Source organism: Elgaria multicarinata, chromosome 14 (assembly GCF_023053635.1).
Source record: "Elgaria multicarinata webbii isolate HBS135686 ecotype San Diego chromosome 14, rElgMul1.1.pri, whole genome shotgun sequence".
Classification (NCBI taxonomy): Eukaryota; Metazoa; Chordata; class Lepidosauria; order Squamata; family Anguidae; genus Elgaria; species Elgaria multicarinata.
In genome coordinates, this window is record NC_086184.1 from 12095103 (window position 1) to 12119055 (window position 23953).

Below are 23953 nucleotides of genomic sequence, written 5' to 3' on the forward strand. Positions count from 1 at the left end.
TGTGGGGCAGTCTTTGAAGATGGTTCGGAAGCTGCAGCTTGTGCAAAATGCAGCAGCCAGATTGATAACTGGAACCAGAAGGTTCGAACATATAACACCGATTCTGGCCCACTTGCATTGGCTGCCTATACGTTTCCGAGCCCAATTCAAGGCACTGGTTTTAACCTATAAATCCTTACATGGCTTGGGACCACCATACCTGATGGAATGCCTCTCCCAATATGAACCTACCTGTACACTGCGCTCAACATCTAAGGTCCTTCTCCAAGTGCCTACTCTGAGGGAATCTTGGAGGATGGCAACAAGGGAGAGGGCCTTTTCGCTGGTGTCCCCTCGATTATGGAATGATCTCCCCAATGAGGCTCGCCTGGCACCAACATTGTTATCTTTTCAGCACCAGGTCAAGACTTTTCTCTTCTCCCAGGCATTTACCAGCATTTAACAACATATGCTAAGTTTGTTCATTTTTTAATGGACCCCAGAACTGTTGTTGTTTAAATGGATACTGTTGTTTTATACTGTTGTTTTTATATAAATTTATATAAAATTTATATAAAAAATTATTAATTTAATAAATAATAAATTAAGAAATAATACATCTCACCATACTGGGGAAGACGGGGACCAGGTGTGCTGTGTGCTTATGCAGTCCACTGTCCAGGTACTACCTGTGGAGGGACAACTTCAAGGTCTCTCCCTGCTCTTCCCACTTAGGGCTCTTTGCCTTTAGACTGGATTGGCCTGGACAGCACCATCAAACAGAGGATGCCTTCAAACAGAATACTGTCCTCTGACAGTTCTTCAAACAGAGGATTGGCCTTGGCAGTGGAAGCTGGTGGCTCTGGTTTCAGTAGGGCTGTGATTCTATTCTAGGCTTTAGTCAGAACCACCCAGAACTCTAATAGAGCTATCTAAGGTGGTGAATCCACCCCCAAAGGGGTTCAGCACCAGGGCCAGTTCTCTATGAAGGCTGGTGGCTCCAATGTCAGCAGTGCTCTAAAGGAGCTATCCAAGGTGCTGAACCCCAGACCCACCCACCCACCCCAAATAGCACCAGCCCGTTAAAAAGCTCCTTCGACACTCTGGCTGGTTTAGAATGACACCTAGCATAGAATCATGGCACCAGCAAAATTGGAGCCAACAGCCCTGACTGCTCCTCAGCAAGAGAGCACTCATGGGCAACTTATTTGGGAGAAGCAGAGAAAGGAAGAGCTGGCAATTTTTAGCCATAGTTAGATAGAATTGGAGGTGGAGCTCCTTGCCTTGGAGAAGCACCTGCTTGCCTCTGTCTGTATATTTCTAAATGATCAAAGATTAGAAAGACACCTTAATTTCCATGTGGATCAGTGTCCCATCTGGCATCCTCAGGTAGGTGTTGGGAGACACTACTGACATGGACACCACTGAGATCTCCGCTCTGGGCACCAGGGCTGGTGCCAAGAGTAGGCATGGTTGGACCCCTGCCGAGGGCCTTCATCCCAGCAAGGGCCCACTAGCAAGAGCCCCCAGGAGTTGCTCTGCCTCTTCACCATTGCAACCTGCTTCTTCACCTGCTTGCAATGATGGTGGAGGCGAGAAGATGCCCCTGAACATTTGCTCACTGGCTCTGTGCCTGCCAGGCATGCAAATGGTGGCAAAGAGGAGAAAGAGGAGGAGGAGCAAAAGCAGCAGGTGACAATAGCAGAGAGAAGGGAGACTCACCAAAGAAGGAGGGTGATTGAGGGTGTCTTGCCCAAGGGCCCTCAAAAACATGGAGCTGTATTTGCTGGTTGCCTAGCAGCTGAATTTTCCCAGCATGTGATGCCCTGAGAATTTCGTCAATCTAGGGCATTGTGGGTTAAAAACAAAATGGCCACCACCTCAATCATGCATTGCCTCAGATGTGCCATCATTCCAGGAGCTGGCCCTGGTCTCCAATGCTCTTCCATTCAAAGAGCCAGTGTGGTGTAGTGGCTAGAGTGTCAGACTGGGGGTCAGGAGATCCAGGTTCTAGTCCCCACTCGGCCATGGAAACCCACTGGGTGACTTTGAGCCAGTCACAGACTCTCAGCCCAACCCACCTCACAGGGTTGTTGTTGTTAGAATAAGGTGGAGAGGAGGATGAGGATTATGCACACCGCCTTGGGTTCCTTGCAGGAAACCTTGCAGGAAAAAAGGCAGGATATAAATGCAATAATAAATTAAAAAATTAAAATAAACTGAACCCAGTAGCACTGCCCCTGGAACATCTTTCCACTAGAGCAGGGATGGGGAACCTCTGGCCTGTAGGCCTAATTCGACACATGAAGATTCGCCATCTGGTCCACAAAGCCTCCTGAAGGAATCTTCTCTGCCACTGGGATTCCCTTAGTTCTCCACTAACCCTCCCAATTGGGAGAAGGAATGGCACCAAGGGTAATTACCACTGCCGTTTTTCATCATACAGTAGATCAGAAATAATGTGGAGGGAGGATGCCATCTTGGGGACCCAGCTGGCATCGGGAGGGACCAATGGGGATGGTGCACGGTGCACAAAGGCGGTACCTAATTCAGTTGGGACTTGGAGGAACAGCTGCTCCCAGCTTTGGCAAAGTCCCCAGCTTTGTGCACCCCTCATTGTCCACATCAGGGAGGCCATATCCCCATGGGGTACTGACCAGACCTGCATCAATTCAGCAAGGGGACAACATCATATGTCCTCGGACCAGGCCCCAGATGGCATGGGACAAGAGCCAGATCCAATGCCAGCAACCCGAATAGCTGCTCCATCTCACCCAGCTCCTTTGCTCCTCTGTGTGTGCTTTGTCCATACCATCAGTGATTGGGCCTTGAGTGATAAAATTGAGTAGACCTTCCGGGCTTTTAACCCATGTTGGGAGTGGCGTCTGGCGTGATATTTTGCTACGTGTGGCATTTGGAGCGGTATTTCTTTAACAGACACTGATGGAGCAAGGAGGAACATTTGCGTCGGAACGTTCCATGCAAGTTCAGACTGATGACCGTTGAGCCTGGCAGTTGGAGGGAAAGAGAGAGAGAGAGAGAAGTTATTGGACTTGGAATGACAAATGGGCAAAGCTTCCTTCCAGGTGGAAGCGAATTAAAGCAAGCAGCCAAGTGAAGGGGGGGGGGAGAATCATGTCTTTAGAGCATCAAGAGGCATCTTTAAGAAAGATGGCAAAGAAAGAAAAGAGATAAGTACCGAACCACTGTAACCACAGGCAAAGCTACACGTTACCAGGGGAAGCAGAATGATGGGTTTCCGAACTTTGTCATGCGAAATGCAGGTGGATGAAGCATTTGCAGGAGGGGTGCTAAACCTTTGGGCTGCCCAAAGTTTATTTGCTTGAAGCGCTCCCCAAATTAATTTTATAATCTCTCTTCTTCCCCCCCCCCCCGCTCCACCCCAGCTGGATTAATTTCTATTTTGGAGCCCCGCTTCTGCTGCTGGTGGGAATGATAGAGGCAGGAAGAGATTTCATCTTGCTTAAGAATGTAATGTGTCAAGAGTTAAAGATGGCTGCTCTGCCCAAGGGTGGCTACAGGTGGCTACATGCCAGATTTGCCTTCCTTAATGGTGGACATCATGTGCTAGCAGACAAAGAGAAAAGCTTTCAACCGATGGAGCATTAAATGTAACCTATGACTCACTGAGATTGTGCACCTTAACTTCCAAATTGAATGTAACTTAACTTGCTAACCCCGTCCTGACCAATCAAGGGTTTAGATAGAAAGTAACAACCCCCTGTGTAATCAGAGAATATATATATATATATACTGTAAGATTCCTTTGTTCTGGGTGCCTCCATTTTGTAGAACCGGAGAGCACCCCCATACTGCAGTATTGGAAGTAAATGGATTAAGGGCATTCTCCAGCCTCGTGTGTTTGATTGGCTACTAACGCACTGGGGTAGTGAGCCTTTAACTCCTGGTTGAGGGGCAACAGGAATGTCTTCAGGGGAAGGGGGATTTTCAAGGGAGCTAAGCAATCCTCCCTTACATGTATTCTCTGTCCCATTCCATACTCCCATTTTCTCTGCAAATGTGTCCCTGTGCCGAGTGCTTGAGTTACAGAGAGTGTAATTCTGACTCATTGTTGTGTACGCTCTTCTTCCTTTTGTTGCCTTTATCTCATTAGCTTTATTTCGAAATGAAATAGAATTTCACGACAAAAAAGAAAGAAAAAAAGAAAAGTCATTAAATTAACAGCGCCTCTTTTTTTTACTTCAAAGAGAAACATGGCCGAGGGCAATGAAGCCTGGTACCTTCAGACTAGCACGATGGTTGCATCAGAGCATTATCTGCGTCCTCCCAACTACGACCAAGGAGATGGCAAAAAGAGTTTCTATCAGAAATATTCCCCGAGCTTAAAAACCATGATTCCTGTCCGCTGGCAATCAAGGCAAGTGGTGTGAATCCATGAGGAGAACCCAGGTTTTAACTGATGGGATTCCTATGGCAGTAGACCATATTGGACCTGTTGGAGAAATAGTCTGATCTGGTATTAGGCAGGTTTCTGCTGTTGTAATGCCTTTTTAATTTAATTTAATTTTTTAAAATCCCCTCCCGCAGATCTGCTGTGAATCCGATCGATGATGCCGGGTTAATCTCCTTTGCCACATTTTCTTGGGTTTCATTTCTAATGCTCAGCGGATACCGGCGCAACATTGACGTGGCCACGTTGCCTCCGCTCTCTTATCACGACAGTTCGGAACCAAATGCCAAAAGGTACGGTCCGTCTCGGTGCCACGTCTTATGGAAAAGATTTCGCTGTGCAGGAACCTAGAGAAAGAGTCATTTGCATTCCCTGGCTCTTGAGGATGTTGAGGATAATAGTCTGTTCTTAGCTGAAAAATACTACCGCTTGTAGCTTCCTGCTGGCGGATCTCCCGCAAAGAGTGGAGAAGGCTAACTCGAGGCAAAGTCAAATACTATCATTTATACAGAACATCTGCTGTACAGAGAATGTTATAATCCTGATTCCATCCAGTTTCATTGTAATTTTGTGGAGAAGGTCTTATTAGCAGGATCATCTCCAGCGGTCCACATCCTTGAGTGGATGGTGGGGACTGCTGTGCCCCCCCCCATTTTAAAAAAAATGTCTTAACAACCTGACCAACTCCAAGAAATGCTATAAAGCACCCCTGTTATGTACAAATGAGCATTTTAGATACATTTAAGGTAAAATCCAATAGTGCACAATAAAGCACAATACGCCCATGAATTTTTTAAAAAATAACTTGTAAAAAAACTGCCCTCAAAGGAGGCGTAAACATAAATTATAATAAACTAAAATGAATAAATGGAGGAAATATGCAATGCAGTGGCTTGTTCTCGGCAGGTTTCGACTCCTTTGGGAAGCAGAGCTAGCAAAAGTTGGACCTGAGAAGGCTTCTATAGGCAGAGTGGCCTTTCAGTTTCAGAGGACAAGGATTTTGGTGGACGCAGTGGCAAACATCACTTGCATTATCTTTGGAGCTTTAGGACCAGTGAGTAGTGTGGAAATGTATTTATGAACAATCTTTATGTGCATGGCATGTAAAAAAGTCACTAGCATGGCCCATTGAAAGGATTTCAAGTAACCCAGCCAAGAAAGAGCTCTGTCTGAGATCAAAGAATCATAGAATAGTAGAGTTGGAAGGGACCTATAAGGCCATCGAGTCCAACCCCTGCTCAATGCAGGAATCCACCCTAAAGCATCCCTGACAGATGGTTGTCCAGCTGCCTCTTGAATGCCTTTAGTGTGGGAGAGCCCACAACCTCCCTAGGTAACTGATTCCATTGTCGTACTGCTCTAACAGTCAGGAGGTTTTTCCAGATGTACAGCTGGAATCTGGCTTCCTTTAACTTGAGCCTGTTATTTCGTGTCCTGCACTCTGGGAGGATCGAGAAGAGATCCTGGCCCTCCTCTGTGTGACAACCATTCAAGTATTTAAAGAGTGCTATCATGTCTCCCCTCAATCTTCTCTTCTCCAGGCTAAACATGCCCAGTTCTTTCAGTCTCTCCTCATAGGGCTTTGTTTCCCGACCCCTGATAATCCTTGTTGCCTTCCTCTGAACACACTCCAGCTTGTCTGCATCCTTCTTAAAGTGTGGTGCACAGAACTGGATGCAATACTCCAGGTGAGGCCTAACCAGTGCTGAATAAAGGGGAACCAGTACCTTGTGCGATTTGGAAGCTATTCTTCTATTAATCCAGCCCAAAATAGCATTTGCTTTTTTTGCAGCCACATCACACAGAACATAAGAAGAGCCATGGTGGATTAGACCAAGGGTCCACCTAGTCCAGCATTCTGTTCACACAGTGGCTGCCCAGCTGCCCATGGGAAACCCATAACAGGACATGAGTGCAACAGAATCTTCCTGCCCATGTTCCCCAGCAACTGGTGTACAGAGGCATACCCGTGTCTGATGCTGGAGATAGCATATAGCCATCAGAGAACTTGGAGAGTTCTCGGAAAATTAAGGCCAGTTTGACCAGGACCGAATTATTGAACAGACTAACAAGGTCCCGGCTTAGAGTCCCCATTATTTCATAAGATGATGCTGCTTTTGTCAATGAAGCCAGCAGCCTTTTACAAATGAAACAAATGCTCCTAAAACACAAGTTCTGTATTTGCTTTGTTTTGTGAAACGAACAAAGAAAAGGTTCATTAGGTGATTTGCCAAGACCCCCAGCAATTTCTAGTCAGTCTGCAGGTGGGGGGAAAGTTTGAGAATTGTCAGAGTAGACAATATTCTGACAGTCTGGCTGAGGATTAGTCATGGCTCATATACCAAGGCTGGACAAGTGGTTAACGGGCTCTTCAGTGGCTGGAAAGCATTGCCAGTTTTATAAACAGAATTAAAAATAGGATGAAAATGTAGTCCAGCTCCAAACTGGATTATATTGAAAGTTCCAGAGAATGCATAGAATGAATGGCATACACTTTTCTCCTCCCCTCCACCAGTAATTCAATGATTTTTATCCTGGAACCAAGAAATATTACAAATTATTGAAATGTATGGTCTCTCCTTGGATAGCCTGAGCTCTTCAAATTACGAAATAGCATCTCATACCTCTGCTTGTCTATCAAAATGTTCTCCTTGGTATGCTAAATTACCCATCCAGACTCCAGACTCTCAATAGATAACAAACATTACAAATTTCAAATGGAGGAAAGCCTTTACCGCCCTACGATTTCAGTCCATGAGCACTGCTATAATCTCAGGACGCTTCCGCCAGATTCCTTACGAACAAAGAGTCCGCCTTTGTGGGGTCAATGTGCCTGAGGATCTCCCTCCTTATCTGCTTTATTGTCCAATTTATGAAGATTTAAGATCAGATTTGTTCAGGGACTTAAATCTGCCAGTAGGCTGTTCTGATGGATATTTGATTAACTTTGTACTGGGGGAAGGTGGCCCATTTCGCCTTCAGAGCAGCAATCTTAAAGAGAGAAATTTGCGATAAGCTGATCTGTATTGATGAGTAAGCCATTACAGTTGGGTTTTAACATTATTTTAAACTGATATGTATTTTACTTTTGTTTCTATGACCTTAGCTAGACCTAAGGTTTATCCCGGGATCGTCCTGGGGCCATCCCTGTTCATCTAAGTGACACACACATGGGATCCCGGAAGCAGGCAGGGATGACCCCAGGACGATCCCGGGATAAACCTTAGGTCTAGCTAAGGCCTATGCATACTTTTTCTTTGTAATGGCTTTTGCTACACAAATAAATTAGAATTAGAATTAAGATTTTTTAAAATTTATTGCAGACAGTCATCATCCATCGCATCCTTCGGTACAGTGAAAGCGGCTCCACAGATCTCGTCACCGGGATCGGCCTCTGTATCGCACTTTTCCTCACCGAATTTTCCAAAGTCGTGTTCTGGGCAATGGCGTGGGCTGTCAACTACCGCACCGCGATCAGATTAAAAGTGGCAGTAGCGACCGTGGCCTTTGAGAAGCTGCTGGCGTTTAAGACTCTGGCGCACGTCTCTTTCGGTGAAGTAAGACGTCCATACCGTAGCCTTTAATTGGATTGCCTGCCTGGAAATATTGAATTTGCAAGTCTTCTTTAGTTAAACGCTTTTAAAAAAATGGGGGTGGGGTTGGCATTCTCAAATTCTGATCCATGGATAAGGCTATCCAATGCTACTAGTCATGGTGGCTTTACGTGCACCTTTGTCCTTGCGTCAATGGGGCCTTTAAGACCACCATTGGTGTGTGCAATTTGCTCCAGAAATTCCACATTCCCCCCCCCCCCCCGCTTGCATCAATAGCGGCTGCAGGGGCTTAGAAGCAGGAAGCATTTCCTAATGCTTAGTGTGTTGAATCCAGACTATGGCCTTAGCTAGACCTACCTGTTATCCCGCGACGGAGGAGGGAAGATCTCGCGTTGTGTTTAACGCAAGATCCCTCCTCTGTTTACATGTGATGCATGATGACCTCAAAAGGAGAGGCGTTGCGCCCGCCATTTTTATTTTTAAAGGACCAGCAGCGCACGAATGCATGTGCGCAAAAGGTAAGTTTTTTAAAAAGTAAAATTACTTTCCCCGCTCCCCCCGCCCTACCCAAAATGGGCGCAGTGCTAATGGGGAGCACTGTGCCCTGTGCATGGCTCCTGGCTCTCCGCAAGGAGCCACGCAGAGCCAGGTCAACCCACGGCTCCCGGCCACACGTTCCACGGTCTCGGGCTCAGCCCAGGATGGCGGAAAAACCAGGGCCAAAGGCAAGGGCGAGATCCCAGGACAAGGGAGGGATCATCCTTCCCTGATCCCAGAATGCCTTGTGCATCATGTGGACGTACAGGGATGATCCCGGGGTTCGCCCCAGGATAAAGTCCCATCTAGCTATGGCCTATGTTACTTGACCGTAATTCCTGTAGAAATGAGTGGGGGTGAAGTTAAGTCATGAATAAGTTGTCAGGTTCAGCTAGCTTAGACTGGATCCAACCCCTTATTTCCATCTCAGGTGATGCTTCACCTGTCTTTACCTGCATTTTGGACTACTGTCAACCTCACAACACTTGGAGATTAATCTTACCACCGCCATTTTGTTTATATGATGATATCCTTCCATAGAGTTGCCTTTCCCACCCCTACCCCCAGATATCTTGGATAACAACCCACAACATCCCTGGCCATGCTGACTGGGGATGATGGGACTTGTGATCTGGAGGACACCAGATTGGAAAAGGCTGATGTGAAAGCTGTGATGGAGTAGGGATGCAGAGTACCAACATAGTGCTTTTGCCAAGGATTGTCTCTACCCTACAGACGTTTGGCGAAGGTCTTGCACATTTCATCTGTTTATTTGGGCATCCCAGTGTTATAAACCAAGGAGATATATGTAAAGCACCTGATTCTGATGTTACACATGCATTGAGGTTGATTTGGAATCCTTTCAGTGCTTCTTGTCAGTTGCTCATGTAGTCATTCCTGTTCCTTTATGTCTTTCAGGTGATCAATTTGTTAACCAACGATGGCTATCGAATGTTCGAAGCAGCCTTATTTTGTCCCCTACCAATTGCTGTGCCTGTACTGATGACTGTTTGCACAATCTATTCTTGTCTCATCCTTGGTCCCACAGCGCTCATAGGGACATTTGTTTATACTATATTCATACCCTTACAGGTAACATGCCATGGTTATTTAGAAAATGTTCACATTTAAACTGCCAAGTGTTTTAAAAATCATGTGAGTGACTCAGTACGAAGGCAGGTCCCCATGTCCTGCATTTTCTTCTATATTTTATTTTAACTGTCTTATTGTAATGTAAGAAAAACAAGATGGTTTTATAATTGGCTGATATTGAATTGTGTTGTTTTATGCTGTGTGCCGCCTTGGAAGAAATAAAGGAATGAATATGGTCTGATGCAGAAGGCGCCCTCTTATGTTACCTGGAGATAGCAGGACTGGAACCCGTGACCTTTTGCATGCAAAGCATGTGCTCTTCCCCATCCCTAATGAACAAAACAATTCTCTTTTCTATGTATGAACCGTTTGCTTCCATGGCGTCTTGTGTATTCACCATAGATGCTCACAGCCAAGCTAATGTCTGTGCTCCGAAGATCTGCCATCGCGGTGACCGATAAACGGGTCCGAATGATGAATGAGATCTTGATGTGCATTAAGCTGATCAAAATGTATGCTTGGGAGAAATCTTTTACGAAAGCCATCAGAGGTACTGCCGGGTGGAATGGGGAGGGCAAGGGCGAGCTCTTTCACATTTCAGTGAAATGCCTTCACTGGATCATTCCCTACAATATCTGTGATTCACCGATAATTCGAGATGCTAGGGTGTAATTTGCAAAATTACATACCATTGTCTAGAAGGATGTATGATTTATCACTTTGTAATAGGAGGATGTCTTTTACCCTTTGCAGGCATCAGGAAAGCAGAACGGAAAATACTGGAAAAAGCAGGATACGTACAAAGCGTGAACACAGCACTGACGCCAATTGTGTCCATCCTGTCGATTGTCCTGACGTTTTCCTTCCACACCCTTCTGAAGCGTGAACTAACAGCCTCCGTTGTAAGATGCAGCCTGAAACGGCGAAAACATTTCTCCGTTTCTTGTTTGACCCCATGGTTTTTATATTACTTTTATGCTACTCTAAATCGTAGGGCCTAGTTCCGTGTTTCATTATTCCAACTGTGCAATTGTCAATTCACCTGGTCTCCCTAGGCGACTAGGAATGCCACGTAGGCGAGTGCATGGAATTCCATGCAGGTGTGTGAGTGGGCTGGTAGAGAAGAGATCTCTCTCCATCCCTCAGTTGGTTTCTGTGCATGACACAGAAGGAGGAAGCCCCCTCTTCTGCAACCAGCATGGAATCGAAGGCTACCCCCACTGCTCTGCTTCCATCACCTCCTGAGTGAGCTGACAGGAGGCAATTTTTAAAACTGGGGCTAATACTTTCATTTATTTATTTGAAACATCTTAGATCCCTAGGCTTCCTGCCTCCTGGTAGGCAAATAAGTCATTTCACAGGTTAGTAATTATGTGGGCTTATTTACAAGAATGCCTTATTATTGCTGTTGTTGTTGATGACTTGACCCCATTATTCCGTGTCCTGCACTCTCGATCCTCCCAAAGTGCAGGACACAGAATAATGGGTTCAAGTTACAGGAAGCCAGATTCTGGCTGGACATCAGGAAAAACCTCCTGACTGTTAGAGTGGTACGGCAATGGAACCAATGACCTAGGGAGGTCGTGGCCTCTCCCACACTAGAGGCCTTCAAGAGGCAGCTGGGCAGCCATCTGTCAGGTATGCTTCAAGGTAGATTCCTGCAATGAGCAGGGGGTTGAACCCAATGGACTTGTAGGCCCCTTCCAACTCAACTATTCTATGATTCTATGATTCTATGATTCTATAGTTCTATGTTGATATATATATATACACACACACACATGCTTAAGCTGCCACATCTATCTTAAAAAAGAAAAAGCAAGCAACCACATAAGAGTCTGATCCTGAAAATGCTATCCATTTTAGGAGCTTGCACCCCAGTTTCGCACTTAAAATTTCCCGAAGGTGCTATTTGCCACTTCTAAATGTGTGAATGATGCAATGTGCAATTTGGCACATGGCAACAGCTTTCTCTAGGATTTTTTTTTTTTTTAAGAAAAAAAACTGAAGTCATTTTGAAACTAAATAATTCCTTTCCTATTAATGGCATACACATGGAGCCAGTCACCAAAATGAGTTAAAATGCTGTAAAGAGCAAATACTGTCATTTGATTTAAAACAACAACAGCATGTCATATCCTTCCTCTGTTTTAAACAAAACTTCCAAAGCAGCTTATGACATAATAAAAATAGAAAATATAACTCTTCTAAAACAGGTTGCAATGCTATGCCTGTTTAGGCAGAGAAAAGTCTGATAACTATCCCCCAAATAGGTTCAGGACCTTGGACAGCTTCTTTAGCGTTCCGGCTGAAACCCAGAATGGATTCACAGCCCCACGGAAATCAGAGCCACCATCCTCCACTGGTTCTCGGTTATGATTATCTAAGAAATGTACCAACCCATACCGAAGTTGTCCTGCAGGTGCCCATGGTATCCAAGGTGATGCAGCTATATACCAAAGCTGAGGACCTACTTGGTGATGGCACTCCAGTTGTGAAATGGTCTCACCAAAGAATTCCATGGTGCCTGACAAAGGCCTTTTTCATTTCCCAAGCTTTAGAGACAACCGTTTAATCTCGCCGAATTGTTTTTATGCAGTTTCATTTCAATTTTCATATTCCCCCCCCCCTTTTACGGCATATATTTATTTATATATTTATTTTATTACATTTATATACCGCCCCATAGCCGAAGCTCTCTGGGCAGTTGACAACAATTAAAAAGATTAGATTAAAAAGACTAAACATTAAAAATCAATATACAAAAATTAAAAACGTAAAGAACAGCTAACATTTAAAAGCACTTTTTACATTTAAATTGTTTTATGGTTTTTGCAAACCACCCTTGGCATAACACTAGAGGGTGACGTGAAAAGAGTGATACTAGACTGGGCAGGATCTACTTCACTGCTTTAAAATGTTTTATAATAGTAGTGACAAATAATAATAATAATAATAATAATAATAATAATAATAATAATTCTTACCCGCCTCTCCATCCCGATCTAAACGAGGAACAAAAGTAAGTATAAAATACATAAAATACTGATTAAAAACATAGTATACATTGTTAGAACTTCCTAAAAAACATCCTAAAAGCATCCTAAAATTCCACTGGATAGGCCTGCCGGAAGAGATGAGTCTTTATAGCTCTCTTAAGTGCTAAAAGACTGTCAAGTTGACGAATCTCCTCCGGCAGGCCATTCCACAGTCTGGGAGCAGCAGAAGAGAAGGTCCTCTGGGTAATACCCATCAGCCTAGTTTTGGTTGGCTGAAGGAAATTCTAGCCTAGGACAGTTTTCAAACCGTTTTCAAAATGTCATATCCTGCTTGGTGTAGATCTGGCCATGCACACAAATAAATAAATATTCAAAGACTAGAGACTTCTATCTGACAGATTTTCAAAAAAAGGATGGGCTAAACCTGAATTCCTGGCTAGGTGCTTAAAATTCTTAAGCCGTTGATGAATATTATTTGGGGTGTGCGGAATGGACATAAAATCCATTTCAAAACTAAGTTAGGTTTATCCTGGACTGCTTCTAAAAGTTAAGTACATGGAACAAATAGGAGCTTTCAGTTCTTGTTATTTTTCATGTCACTTCATCCGCAGCGAATGGCCGTCAGCTGGGAGTGGGCGGGCAGGTTTCCCATTTTTATAATGCAAAGGAGAGTAAAAGTCGATAATCACAAATCAGGACATCTGAAGGGGCTAAACAAATGCTACATTCATTCCCAAAAGGGAAGAATTGTGTTTTACTTAGAATTAAAAAAAATAAATGATTCCTTTTGTCAGCTGAGATGCACTGAGAATAAACGTGGTTGATTTCTTCCATGGAGGAGCACTTATTACTGAAGAAAGAGTAGGCGATCTTGTACCATTACGAAAGCAATCCTATGTTCTTGATGCCCCCTCCCCCAAGATGGGCATGTTCTGTTCCTTCTTACACTCCATTGGCTCATGGAGTGTAAGAAGGAACAGGGCAGAAGTCAAGAGAGGGCGGAGCTAAAAATCACACCCTCTTATTGCCAGCAATGGGATGGAAACTTTTAGACACTTGAGCTAGGGGGGCTTAGGATCCCTCAACTCCTCAGCCACTTCCCCCTTGCCCACCAGCATTCCCCCGGAAAGGTCCATTTCCCCTCTCCATGAGGTTGGACTCCTGACATCAGAGGAAGCCACTGCAGAAATCTCTACGGAGGCTGGGTGGAGCCAAAATGAGGGCTCAGTTCATGGGGAAACACTTCCAAGTTCAGAGCTCCGTTCACAGCCTCTAAGGGGGTTGTTTTCCCATATGATCCTATGGTCCCTGGGACACTGTTTGATATGGACCATAGGGTTGCTCTCTATGGGTGCTTTTGCCCTCAGCCCTGGGTGTTTAGATTGGTGATGCCACCCTGCCTTGTTAGGGTACCAACTACATAATACCAGCAGCAATATGTCACTCCCCAGTGCTTTTATTTCTTTTGAAAAGAGCCCCCTGGAGCTGTTCCTCCTCTTCACCTTTACAAGTTGCTGGTTCACCTGCCTCTTGCTCTGGCCCAGATTGCTGGTGGTGAGAAGGATGAGCAGCAGATACCACCATTTACTTGATGATGATGATGATGATGATGATGATGATGATGATGATAAATTTATTTCTTACCCGCCTCTCCATCCGGATCAAAGCGGATAACACAACAAGTATAAAATAAACAAAACTGAATTAAAAACATAGTATATATTATTAAAACATCCTAAAAACATCCTAACAACCCCAACATTCCACTGGATAGGCCTGCCAGAATAGATCAGTCTTTACCGCTTTCTTAAATGCTAAAAGACTGTTAAGTTGATGAGTCTCCTCCAGCAGGCCATTCCACAGTCTGGGAGCAGCAGAAGAGAAGGTCCTCTGGGTAATACCTGTCAGCCTTGTTTTGGCTGACTGAAGTAGATTCTTCCCAGAGGACCTGAGTGTGCGGGGCGGATTGTACGGGAGAAAACAATCCTGCAGGTAGCCTGGACCCAAACCATGTAAGGCTTTAAAGGTAATAACCAACACTTTATACTTCGCCCAGAAGTATAAAGTATATGGGCTCTCTGCCTGAGAAAGAGGCAGAGGAGCTGGTGGCAATTCTGTTGAGAAGGTAGACTTACAGAGAGAAGGGCCTATTGAGAGTGTCTTGCTCAAAGGCCCTCCAGAACCTGGAGCAGACATGATCATGGATGATATGAAGTTAAAGCTGGTGAGATGGCGTCCCACGTGGAGAAAACGTAAAAATGGAACTCACGGTCTAACGTTTTAATCACCCCACCGTTCAATCACCTCAGCGGATACCCCTTATCGTATATAACTAAAGAGACATCCATCGTCCCTTTGAGATGTAACACAAAACAAGCTTGCACGACACTAACAGCCTTTTCACCCATCTCTTTTTGCAGGCCTTCAGCGTTATTGCCATGTTTAATGTAATGAGGTTTTCAATTGGCATCTTGCCATTCTCTGTGAAAGCAGCGGCAGAAGCGAACGTTTCTTTAAAAAGACTGAAGGTAAAAAGAAAAGGAAAAGAAAAATATATAAGATGATTGCAGATATTTTAGGATTGTTTAGCTGGCGGATGAAAAGCAGTAATCACAGCCTCATTCATGTTGAATATCTTCTACCATGCCACTATGTAGCTTCTAGCTATACCAAGGGTTGCTTGTCTAAAAACTACAGGAAACAGGTCTAGATACCCTTTCCTCCTTAACTCTGCTGTTATGCTGTGGGTTTGAGATTGCTATTTCTAAACCGCATTTATATTGGGAAGGGTGTTTTTTGGTTTTTTTAACATGCCTGTTGGTTGCTTTGAGTTTAGTCCTAAAGAGCTTGCTCACACAACACGCTCAACCACATTCAGTGGTTGAGTATGGGTCATTTAGGAACCGTGGGTTGTTTGTTGAGCCGTGGGTTATTATGTTGTCTGAACACAGGCAGGGTGGCTCATTAATAATAATAATAATAATAATAATAATAATAATAATAATAACAATAATAATTTATTTATTACCTGCCGCTCCGATTGGATCGAGGCGGAGAACAACAAGAAGCATAAAATACATAAAATACTGTTTAAAAAACATGGTATACACTGTTTGAAAACATCCTAAAAGCATTCTAAAAATATACTAAAAATATCCTAAAATTCTGCTGGATAGGCCTGCCAGAAGAGATCAGTCTTGATAGCTTTCTTGAATGCTAAAAGACTGTCAAACTGACGAGTCTCCTCCGGCAGGCTATTCCACAGTCTGGGAGCAGCAGAAGAGAAGGTCCTCTGGGTAACAGTTGTTAATCTAGTTTTTGCTAGCTGAAGTAGATTCTTCCCAGAGGACCTGAGTGTGCGGGGCAGATTGTACGGGAGAAGGTGATCCTGCAGGTAGCCTGGACCCAAACCATGTAGGGCTTTAAAGGTGATAACCAACACTTTATACTTCGCCCGGAAACTAATTGGCAGCCTGTGATGAGATGTTAGGACTGGTGTGATGTGATCACCCCTAGATGTTCCAGTGACCAACCTGGCTGCCATATTTTGAACTAGTTGAAGTTTCCGGACTAGGCACAAAGGTAGCCCTATGTAGAGCGCATTGCAGAAGTCGAGCCTCAAAGTTACCAGCGCGTGCACTACCGTCTTTAGGTCTTCTGAATCTAGGAAGGGGCGCAGCTGACGTATCAGTTGAAGGGACACAGCTGATGTATCATGCAGTGTGGCTTTTTTTCTTGAACAAGAACCAATGGGCCATATTCACAGGGAGGGGCAGTGGTTAGGGTAACTATGCAGAGGGGAGAAAATAGGCAAACTAGTGTAAGCGAGCCCACCACACTATTATGGAAGCATGTGGTGCTGCTTGGTTCCACGACCCACCCATCCTCTGAAGTTACTGGTCATCCCTCTGTGCAGTTTGAAGAAGTACTTCCTTTTGCCTGTCCAGAATCTCCTCCTTAAGTGAGGGGATGGACAAGTTGATGCGAGGGACAGAACCCGAGAACTTTGCATGGAAGACGTGTGTGCTCTGCCACACTGGCCATGGCCCTGTTACCTCAAAATGGAGTGATCCGATAGCATTTGGCTTTCCCCTTGAATCTGCCTCTTCTTCGTCTTCCAGAATATTCTCATCACGGAAATCCCTCCGGCGTATGTGATGACGTTGAGGGACCCCCCAAATGCCATGGTACTGCAAGATGCCACATTGTCCTGGAAAAAGTCTTCCAGTGAACACATCACCAGAAGTAGCACGGAGACCCTCCAGAATGGGAAAAATGTCTGCAAACACCAATCAGCGATGGGAACTGTTGTCTCTCCCTCTCAGATATCAGTTTCTGGGAAAGAGAGTAGCAGTAGTCTTGGCCTGCACAGCATAAGCTTCACAATACAGAAAGTAGGTATATCTGAACAATAATGTATGAATTTAATCTGATTTAATTTGGGATGGAGGTAATAGAGAGATTCGGACATAGCAGGCTCCCTGGAGTTTCAGATGTATTCAATCATAAGTCCATACCATCCAAATTTTGCATAATTCTTCAAATTTTACACACACACACACACACACACACTTATTTTCATACGAAACTTTTCCTAATGTATGCATTTCATATACATCTTTCTCTGTTATATGCATTTTTTGTGTGCAATTTTTGAACTGAGGACTGCATCGCAAAACTTGAAAAGGTGAGGGAAGAGAAAAGAATGCCTGGAACCCTGAACAGAATCACTCCATGCTGCAACATTTTGTTGCAGGTCCCATGTGTATGCTACTGATGATCATTTTATTATTTATGTATTTATTTATTTACATACAGTATTTATATACAGCTTCATCTCTAAAATAGATTCCAGAGTGCTGAACATAGGAATAAAACAGGAGAGAGAGAGGGAGAGAGAGAGAGAGAATTAACTAAAAAAGCATTGATCAATTTAAAAGGAAGTACCAGTTAAAAAAAGTGGCTGGTCAGCTGAGGAAGGCTTCCCTTGAAAAGAGTTGTTTTCAGGAGGCACCAGAAGCAGCACAGTGTTGGGGCCTGCCTGATCTCCAGGGACAGGGAGTTCCAAAGAGAAGGGGCCACCACACCAAAGGCTCTTTTCCTGGTGGACTCAAATCGGGCAATAGGTATTTATATTAATTTGTACTTAAATTCCTTTAGGGCAGGGATGGGCAAATTGCAGGAGGAGTAAGGGGGCTTCAATGCTCTCTCCCAGAACCCACTGATGGCTGAACCCCACCCCTGCCAAAATTGCTGCGGCTGAAATGGCGCCTGAAATGGCCACTGTGGCAGCAGCAAAACCACACAAACAAAAAATGGTACTGTTGTATGTAAAAAAGGCACACATTGTTTGCTTAATCAGCCTCTTTTTTGCTGCTGCTGTAGATTAGGTGGGTACAAGAGGGGCTGTGAAAATGTCTAAGGGGAGACCCTGCTTTAGGGCAACATGTAAAGAATGCCAATCACCTATAATTTTAAACTATTCTTGTAACAGATTATACATTCGTTGGTGAGTTCCTATTCTGCTTCCTGCTCAAAACGTGCATTTTCAAACTGCCTGTCGAACCTAAAAACATATTTACACAATATAGAACCTACAATTTAAGCAGCAATCCACTTAGTCACACACACCCCTCAAAAGCAAAGGGCAACGCCGTGATTCGATTTGATTGGATTTATTAGTAGAAGTTGTTGTTAGCAGTCAGCTGGAAGTGCACCATTTCGATTTTCTGCATTGTGTTGCCAAAGTGCCTTGGACGAGTCCCGGAGAGCTGTCTTGCATACAAAACAGTTAAGACTTAAGAATTGCTCTGTGCTTGCACATGTAGCATACCCCAGTTCTGGATGGGGGTTACACTCCCCCTGAAAGACTGCGTTCACAGCTTTGGGGTGCTCCTGGGTCCATCGCTCCAAATGACAGCCCAGATAGATGCGACGGCCAGGAGTGCCTACGACCAGCTTCGGCTGGTACACCAGCTGCGCCCCTTCCTAGAGTTAGAAGACCTAAAGACGGTAGTGCACGCGCTGGTAACTTTGAGCCTCGACTTCTGCAATGCGCTCCACATAGGGCTACCTTTGTGCCTAGTCCGGAAACTTCAACTAGTTCAAAATATAGCAGCCAGGTTGGTCACTGGCACATCTAGGGATGACCATATTACACCACTTTTAAAATCATTCCACTGGCTGCCAATTAGTTTCCGGGCGAAGTATAAAGTGTTGGTCATTACCTTTAAAGGCCTACATTGTTTGGGTCCAGGTTACCTGCGGGCTCGCCTTCTCTCGTACAATCCACCCCGCACACTCAGGTCCTCTGGGAAGAAGTTACTTCAGCCAGCAAAAGCTAGATTAACATCTGTTACCCAGAGGACCTTCTCTTCTGCCGCTCATAGACTGGAATGGCCTGCCGGGAGAGATCCACCAACTCCATAGTCTTTCTGAATATAAAAAAGCAATAAAGACTGATCTCTTCCGGCAGGCCTACCCAGTCAAATTAATAAGACTTCTGGCTGTTATTTTAGCAATGTATTAGTTTTTATATGTTTTAATCCGTTTTATGTGTTTTATAATATTTTGTATTCCATGTTGTTTCCTGCCTCGAACTGGAGGGAGAGGCGGGTAATAAATAAATAGATGATGATGATAATTTTGGATGAATTATTTTCAAAATGATTTGCAGGGCAAGGTTTTGGGGGTTTGTGGACATGTAGGAAGTGGCAAGAGCTCCATCATTGCAGCGATATTAGGACAGGTACGTTGTCTTTTAAACTCTTCTTTACGAGTTCATCTCTATTGGAATGTTCTACATTTTTGGGGGGAGGGGGCATTAAACTCTACAATGCCTACATTGTTGAAAGCAGGGTGACCAGATGTACCGGGAAACCCCGGAGACCTCCAGGAAAAATGGAAGGTCTCAGGGGCAACCGGGACTGGGTCCCAATTTACCTGGGAAAAGGCTTGGAGATGCGTTTCCGAAGTCCAGAATGCGTCTTCCAGCTCTTCCCCAACCACCGCACCGATCTAGGCTTCTCCTGCACTCTGGAGCCAGTGCGCAGGAGAAGGTTTGCATCAGCACTGCAGGGAGGAGCTGGAAGGCGCGTTCCAGACTTCCGGGAACGTGTCTCCCAGCCCCCGCCCCCAGTGCCGAACGAGGCGGCTCAGTTTTCGCTGCCTGCCCCAGGCGGCTGGGCCTGGCGCCAATATTATGTGCATGCAAAGCACCAGCACGAGCCATATGGAGCGCGCACAATCATGCTATCCCGAGCACACGGCTGGTGCAAGAAACGCAATGAGAGCTTTTCACTTACCTAACCAAAACAGGAGATTTCTCCCAACCCCTTAGAAATACAGAAACAAAACATCTGGGTTGGGGGGTACTGATGATAGTAAATATAATTGGAACAAAATCGAATGGTTGTGGGGTTTTTTTTTAAAAAAAATCTGTATAGTTACTGTTATTGTGTTGTAAAAAATATACATCAAACCAATGAGAGAGAATACTATGGCCCCGTTCAGACAACACACTAAACCATGCAGCTTAACCACAAAATGGTTAATGGAATGAATTAAGGTTAATGCATTCCGTTAACCATTTTGTGGTTAAGCAGCATGGTTTAGCGTGTTGTCTGAATGGGACCAATGTGTTGTTGTAAGCAGTAGACCACTGAGGAGTAGTGTCTGTTCGCCAGTTAAAGAATAATGGCCACAGTTCTTTCACATTGAACAGCATTTACTATTTTGGATGAGCAGTTAATAGTAGGGGTGGGTATAAATGAGAAACTCATGCAAGTCCGACATAAAAAGCAGGGACACTTAGTAGCCAGTGGCTGATCGTTTTAATTTCCCTGGATGTAGTGTTGCAAACCTCAGAGTTTCTCTTCTTGGAAAAGTCAAATTGTGTGGACACATTGAACACAAGAGAGTTGATATAAAGACATTTGACTGTATTAATGTGGGGTTTAACAGAAATTATTGTTTCTATACACATGATAAAGACCCTGCCTAACTTTTACTCTCTAAGAACTTTAGAATGTATCTCTTCAATCAGCTTTTAATTGACTTTTCCACTTTGCTCTCATCAATTAGCTTGTCACCTATGAAAGCCTATGCCATTTTGTAATATTAAAAAACAACATTTCAAACGTTAGTTTGAAAGTACCATCAAACGTATTACTTTTTCTGTTGCATGGATGTGCACAGTAATGAAATTTGAAAAAAAAAAAGGCTTCTCCAAATTCTCCGCAGAAAGCAATCAGGGACTCAGTAGAGGCCATGATCTTCTGTGTCAATGGTAATAGTTAATAGGGCAGCTCAGTGAAACAGATTTCATCTTTAAATGCGCCATCTACTTTTTCAGATGTACCTGTATAAGGGGACAGTGGCCGTGGATGGCACTTTAGCGTACGTGTCACAGCAGGCATGGATATTTCATGGAAGCATCAGGGAAAACATACTTTTCGGAGATGCATATGATGAACAAAGGTAAATATGAAAATAGGAGGAGACCAGGGCTGTCGTCACAAGAGGGGAGGTTATCTACCCCCCCCTTAGGAAAGTTATGGGCTGTTCCCTTAGCTTCAGCCTTCATTTTATAAGAGTAGTAAAACTCCAGTCCTTTCTGAAGATATAAGGACACCTTCAAAGGGAGGGCAGTCCTATGGTAGCCTTTCGAATGGAGGACTGTCCCCTGTCAAAAGTGGACCCATGGCCGTCGTACCCCTTATAGTCCTCTAAACCCTAATGAGAAATTCCCTCTCAGTTTACAGTATCTTAAGGGAGGAAGGCAACTGTGGTCACAGAATGCATGTCGTCGTCCTCCTCCTCCTCCTCCTCCTCCTCCTCCTCCTCCTCCTCCTCCTCCTCCTCCTCCTCCTCCTCCTCTTCTTCTTCTTCTTCTTCTTCTTCTTCTTCTTCTTCTTCTTCTTCTTCTTCAGTATCTTTCATCCCCGGGGACCCAGCTAAACAGTCCTTGTGTTTCAATGATCACCCTGTTCATATCATCACACAGGGTTTGTCAGATTCCAGCTGCCATAGCAGGTGTGTCTAAGCCTCAGAAGAAGGAACGGCAAAAACCTGAACATGACACTGACTCACCAACAGAGGCATTCCTCGAAAGTCCAAAAAATGGCAGCCATCTAGTCATGATATTATTATTATTATTATTATTATTATTATTATTATTATTATTATTATTATTATTTGTATCCTGCCTTTTGCCTATTACTGGGCCTCAAGGCAGCCTTACAAAATTTAAAACATATACATTTTAAACCTAGGGAAAGAAAAGTACCAATAAATAAATAAACAAATAATAAAAAACAAAAACATAAACGTTTAAAATACACAACAAAATTATAAGTCATTAACATAGATGGAGGACCAGATTATTCTTCAAAGGCTTGCTAGAACAAACTAGTTTTAGCCTGCTTCCAAAAGCCCATCAAGGAGGGAGCCAGCTTAGCTTCCCTGGGAAGAGAGTTCCAGAGCACTGGAGCAGCCACCGAGAAGGCCCTCTCCCATGTTCCCACCAAGCGCGCCTGTGAAGATGGTGGGACAGAAAGAAGGGCTTCTCCAGAAGATCTCAAAGCACGGGCAGGCTCATAAGGGAGAATACGGTCTTTCAAATATGATATGACAAAATGGCCTCACTCACATCGTTGCGTGTTGCTTGTTAATTTTGGTAGAATAACAAAACCAGACTTTTTAACCCTGGGATGCTGCCTCACTGGCCTCCTGGAGAGGGAAGGCTGTAAAAGGCTTCAGATTTGCCTGAACAATCATGATCTTGCTGGCTCCGGCATGTTTCTCAGTTCTAACTGCTTCCTTTGGTCTCTTGACTTCTTGGTTTACTCTTTCCAAGCTGGGAATGTTCAGCTTGAATAATAGAGGTGTACAAAATTTTGCATGGTGTGGAGAATGTGGAGAGGGAGACATTTTTCTAGCTCTCCCATAATACTAGAACCCGGGGTCATCCCATGAAGCTGACTGGTGGGAGATTCAGGACAGATAAAAGGAAGGAGTTCTTCACACAGCCCATAGTTCAACTCGGGCATTCCCAGCCACAAAATGTGGTGATGGCCACCAAAAGGGCTTCGTTGCCGAATTGAGATCCGAGCACTACACAAAGAGCATTACCTATCCTGATTTTCTGCTATATAGCCTCCAGGTGGCGCTGTGATATAGCAGAACAGTGCAATCACACAAGCGGAAACGTTCTCTTACCCTTTCAGAAATAGTACCACATTTTTCCTGCTCTAAAAACAAACACACAAAACCTGCCAAAAGTACTGTTTAAAAGCAAATGAAACTGGAGGGTCACTATGTCATCTAATGGACCCGTACACAACTGGAAGTAAGGAATGATGAGAGCATAATAAATGCCACATGTATAAAACCTCTGTTTCTCTTTAGACCCAAAATGGATAGGCATTGGTAAAAACTGTCCTGCAGAGACCTGATCCATTTGGCATCACATGTTGCTACTTGGAACGAAGTGGTGTGTGACTGTATATATAGTTGGGTTCTTGGTGCCTGGAATGTCTACTGTAGCTGTGTTCTGAACAAGAGAGAGGGTCAAAAAGAGTGGAGAACCTGTAATTTTAAGAACCGCTGCCTAAGTTTGCTTCTCTTCCTCCTCCTTTTTCCTTTTGTGCTGCGTTTCTTAGACTGCATGATCTGTTGTTGTTTTTATTGATCTATAAGCTGCACTGGGAACCTTTTCAGCTGAAGAGCAAGGTAAATCTGCTTTAAGTGAAAAAATAAACAATGCTTGCAAGAGAACAGCCAAAGGATCACATAACACAGCTATGCTTCAGCCGTTCAGAGGTCTGCTAAGAGAATGCAATATCGGAAGTCGGGCACTCAAAGGGCACCATGAGAGTTCCAGGCTTGCTCTGTTTGGTTAACATTGACCAGGAAAACTTGAAATCAGCCAGACTTGGTCCTGAGGCCAATCTCAGGGTGCACATTCAGTTCATTCATGGTGCTGGTGGGTTTTTTCAGCCCCTCCTGCCACCAAGCATGTATGGAGACTGTTCCCTATGGCATATGTGTACAGCTTTATCTGGCAGAGGAAGGTTGGGGGATAGAGTTGTGCTGAAATTGTCTTCCACAATTTTTTTATTTTGGGGGGCGGGGGAACACTCTCATTCTCATTTGCTGAGGAAAGAAATGGCTTTCAAAAAGAAGTTTACAAGGAGAAGAACTCTTGGAGAAACTCTCCAAGGTTGTGTTCCGGGTTTCTGCGTTGACTTGACCGACGAGGTGGCTGCCATTATTTCCATGTGTCAGCTGGAGAACTGAGGCTGGGCAAGAGTGACCTACCCAGAGCCATGTAATGAATCCGTGGCAGAGGTAGAATTTGA

The 23953-nt window shown here is 44.3% G+C and overlaps 1 protein-coding gene across 7 annotated transcripts in view; it reads left to right on the plus strand.

Moving 5' to 3' along the window:
- Positions 1-23953, plus strand: part of LOC134408811 (ATP-binding cassette sub-family C member 12-like) — a 76413-nt gene that overhangs the window by 7532 nt on the left and 44928 nt on the right. For 6 of the 7 annotated variants that reach the window (XR_010026129.1, XR_010026130.1, XM_063141257.1 and 3 more), the window contains 11 exons: positions 4209-4378; positions 4549-4704; positions 5318-5465; positions 7735-7968; positions 9421-9594; positions 9997-10144; positions 10348-10496; positions 15014-15121; positions 16715-16987; positions 19270-19341; positions 20947-21071. Coding sequence is in view for 5 of the 7 variants with exons in the window: in XM_063141257.1 (XP_062997327.1) it covers positions 4209-4378; positions 4549-4704; positions 5318-5465; positions 7735-7968; positions 9421-9594; positions 9997-10144; positions 10348-10496; positions 15014-15121; positions 16715-16987; positions 19270-19341; positions 20947-21071 (1757 nt within the window). In the remaining 2 variants the exon portion in view is untranslated. The remainder of the gene's footprint in view (positions 1-4208; positions 4379-4548; positions 4705-5317; positions 5466-7734; positions 7969-9420; positions 9595-9996; positions 10145-10347; positions 10497-15013; positions 15122-16714; positions 16988-19269; positions 19342-20946; positions 21072-23953) is intronic. The other variant, XM_063141260.1, reaches the window with a different exon arrangement.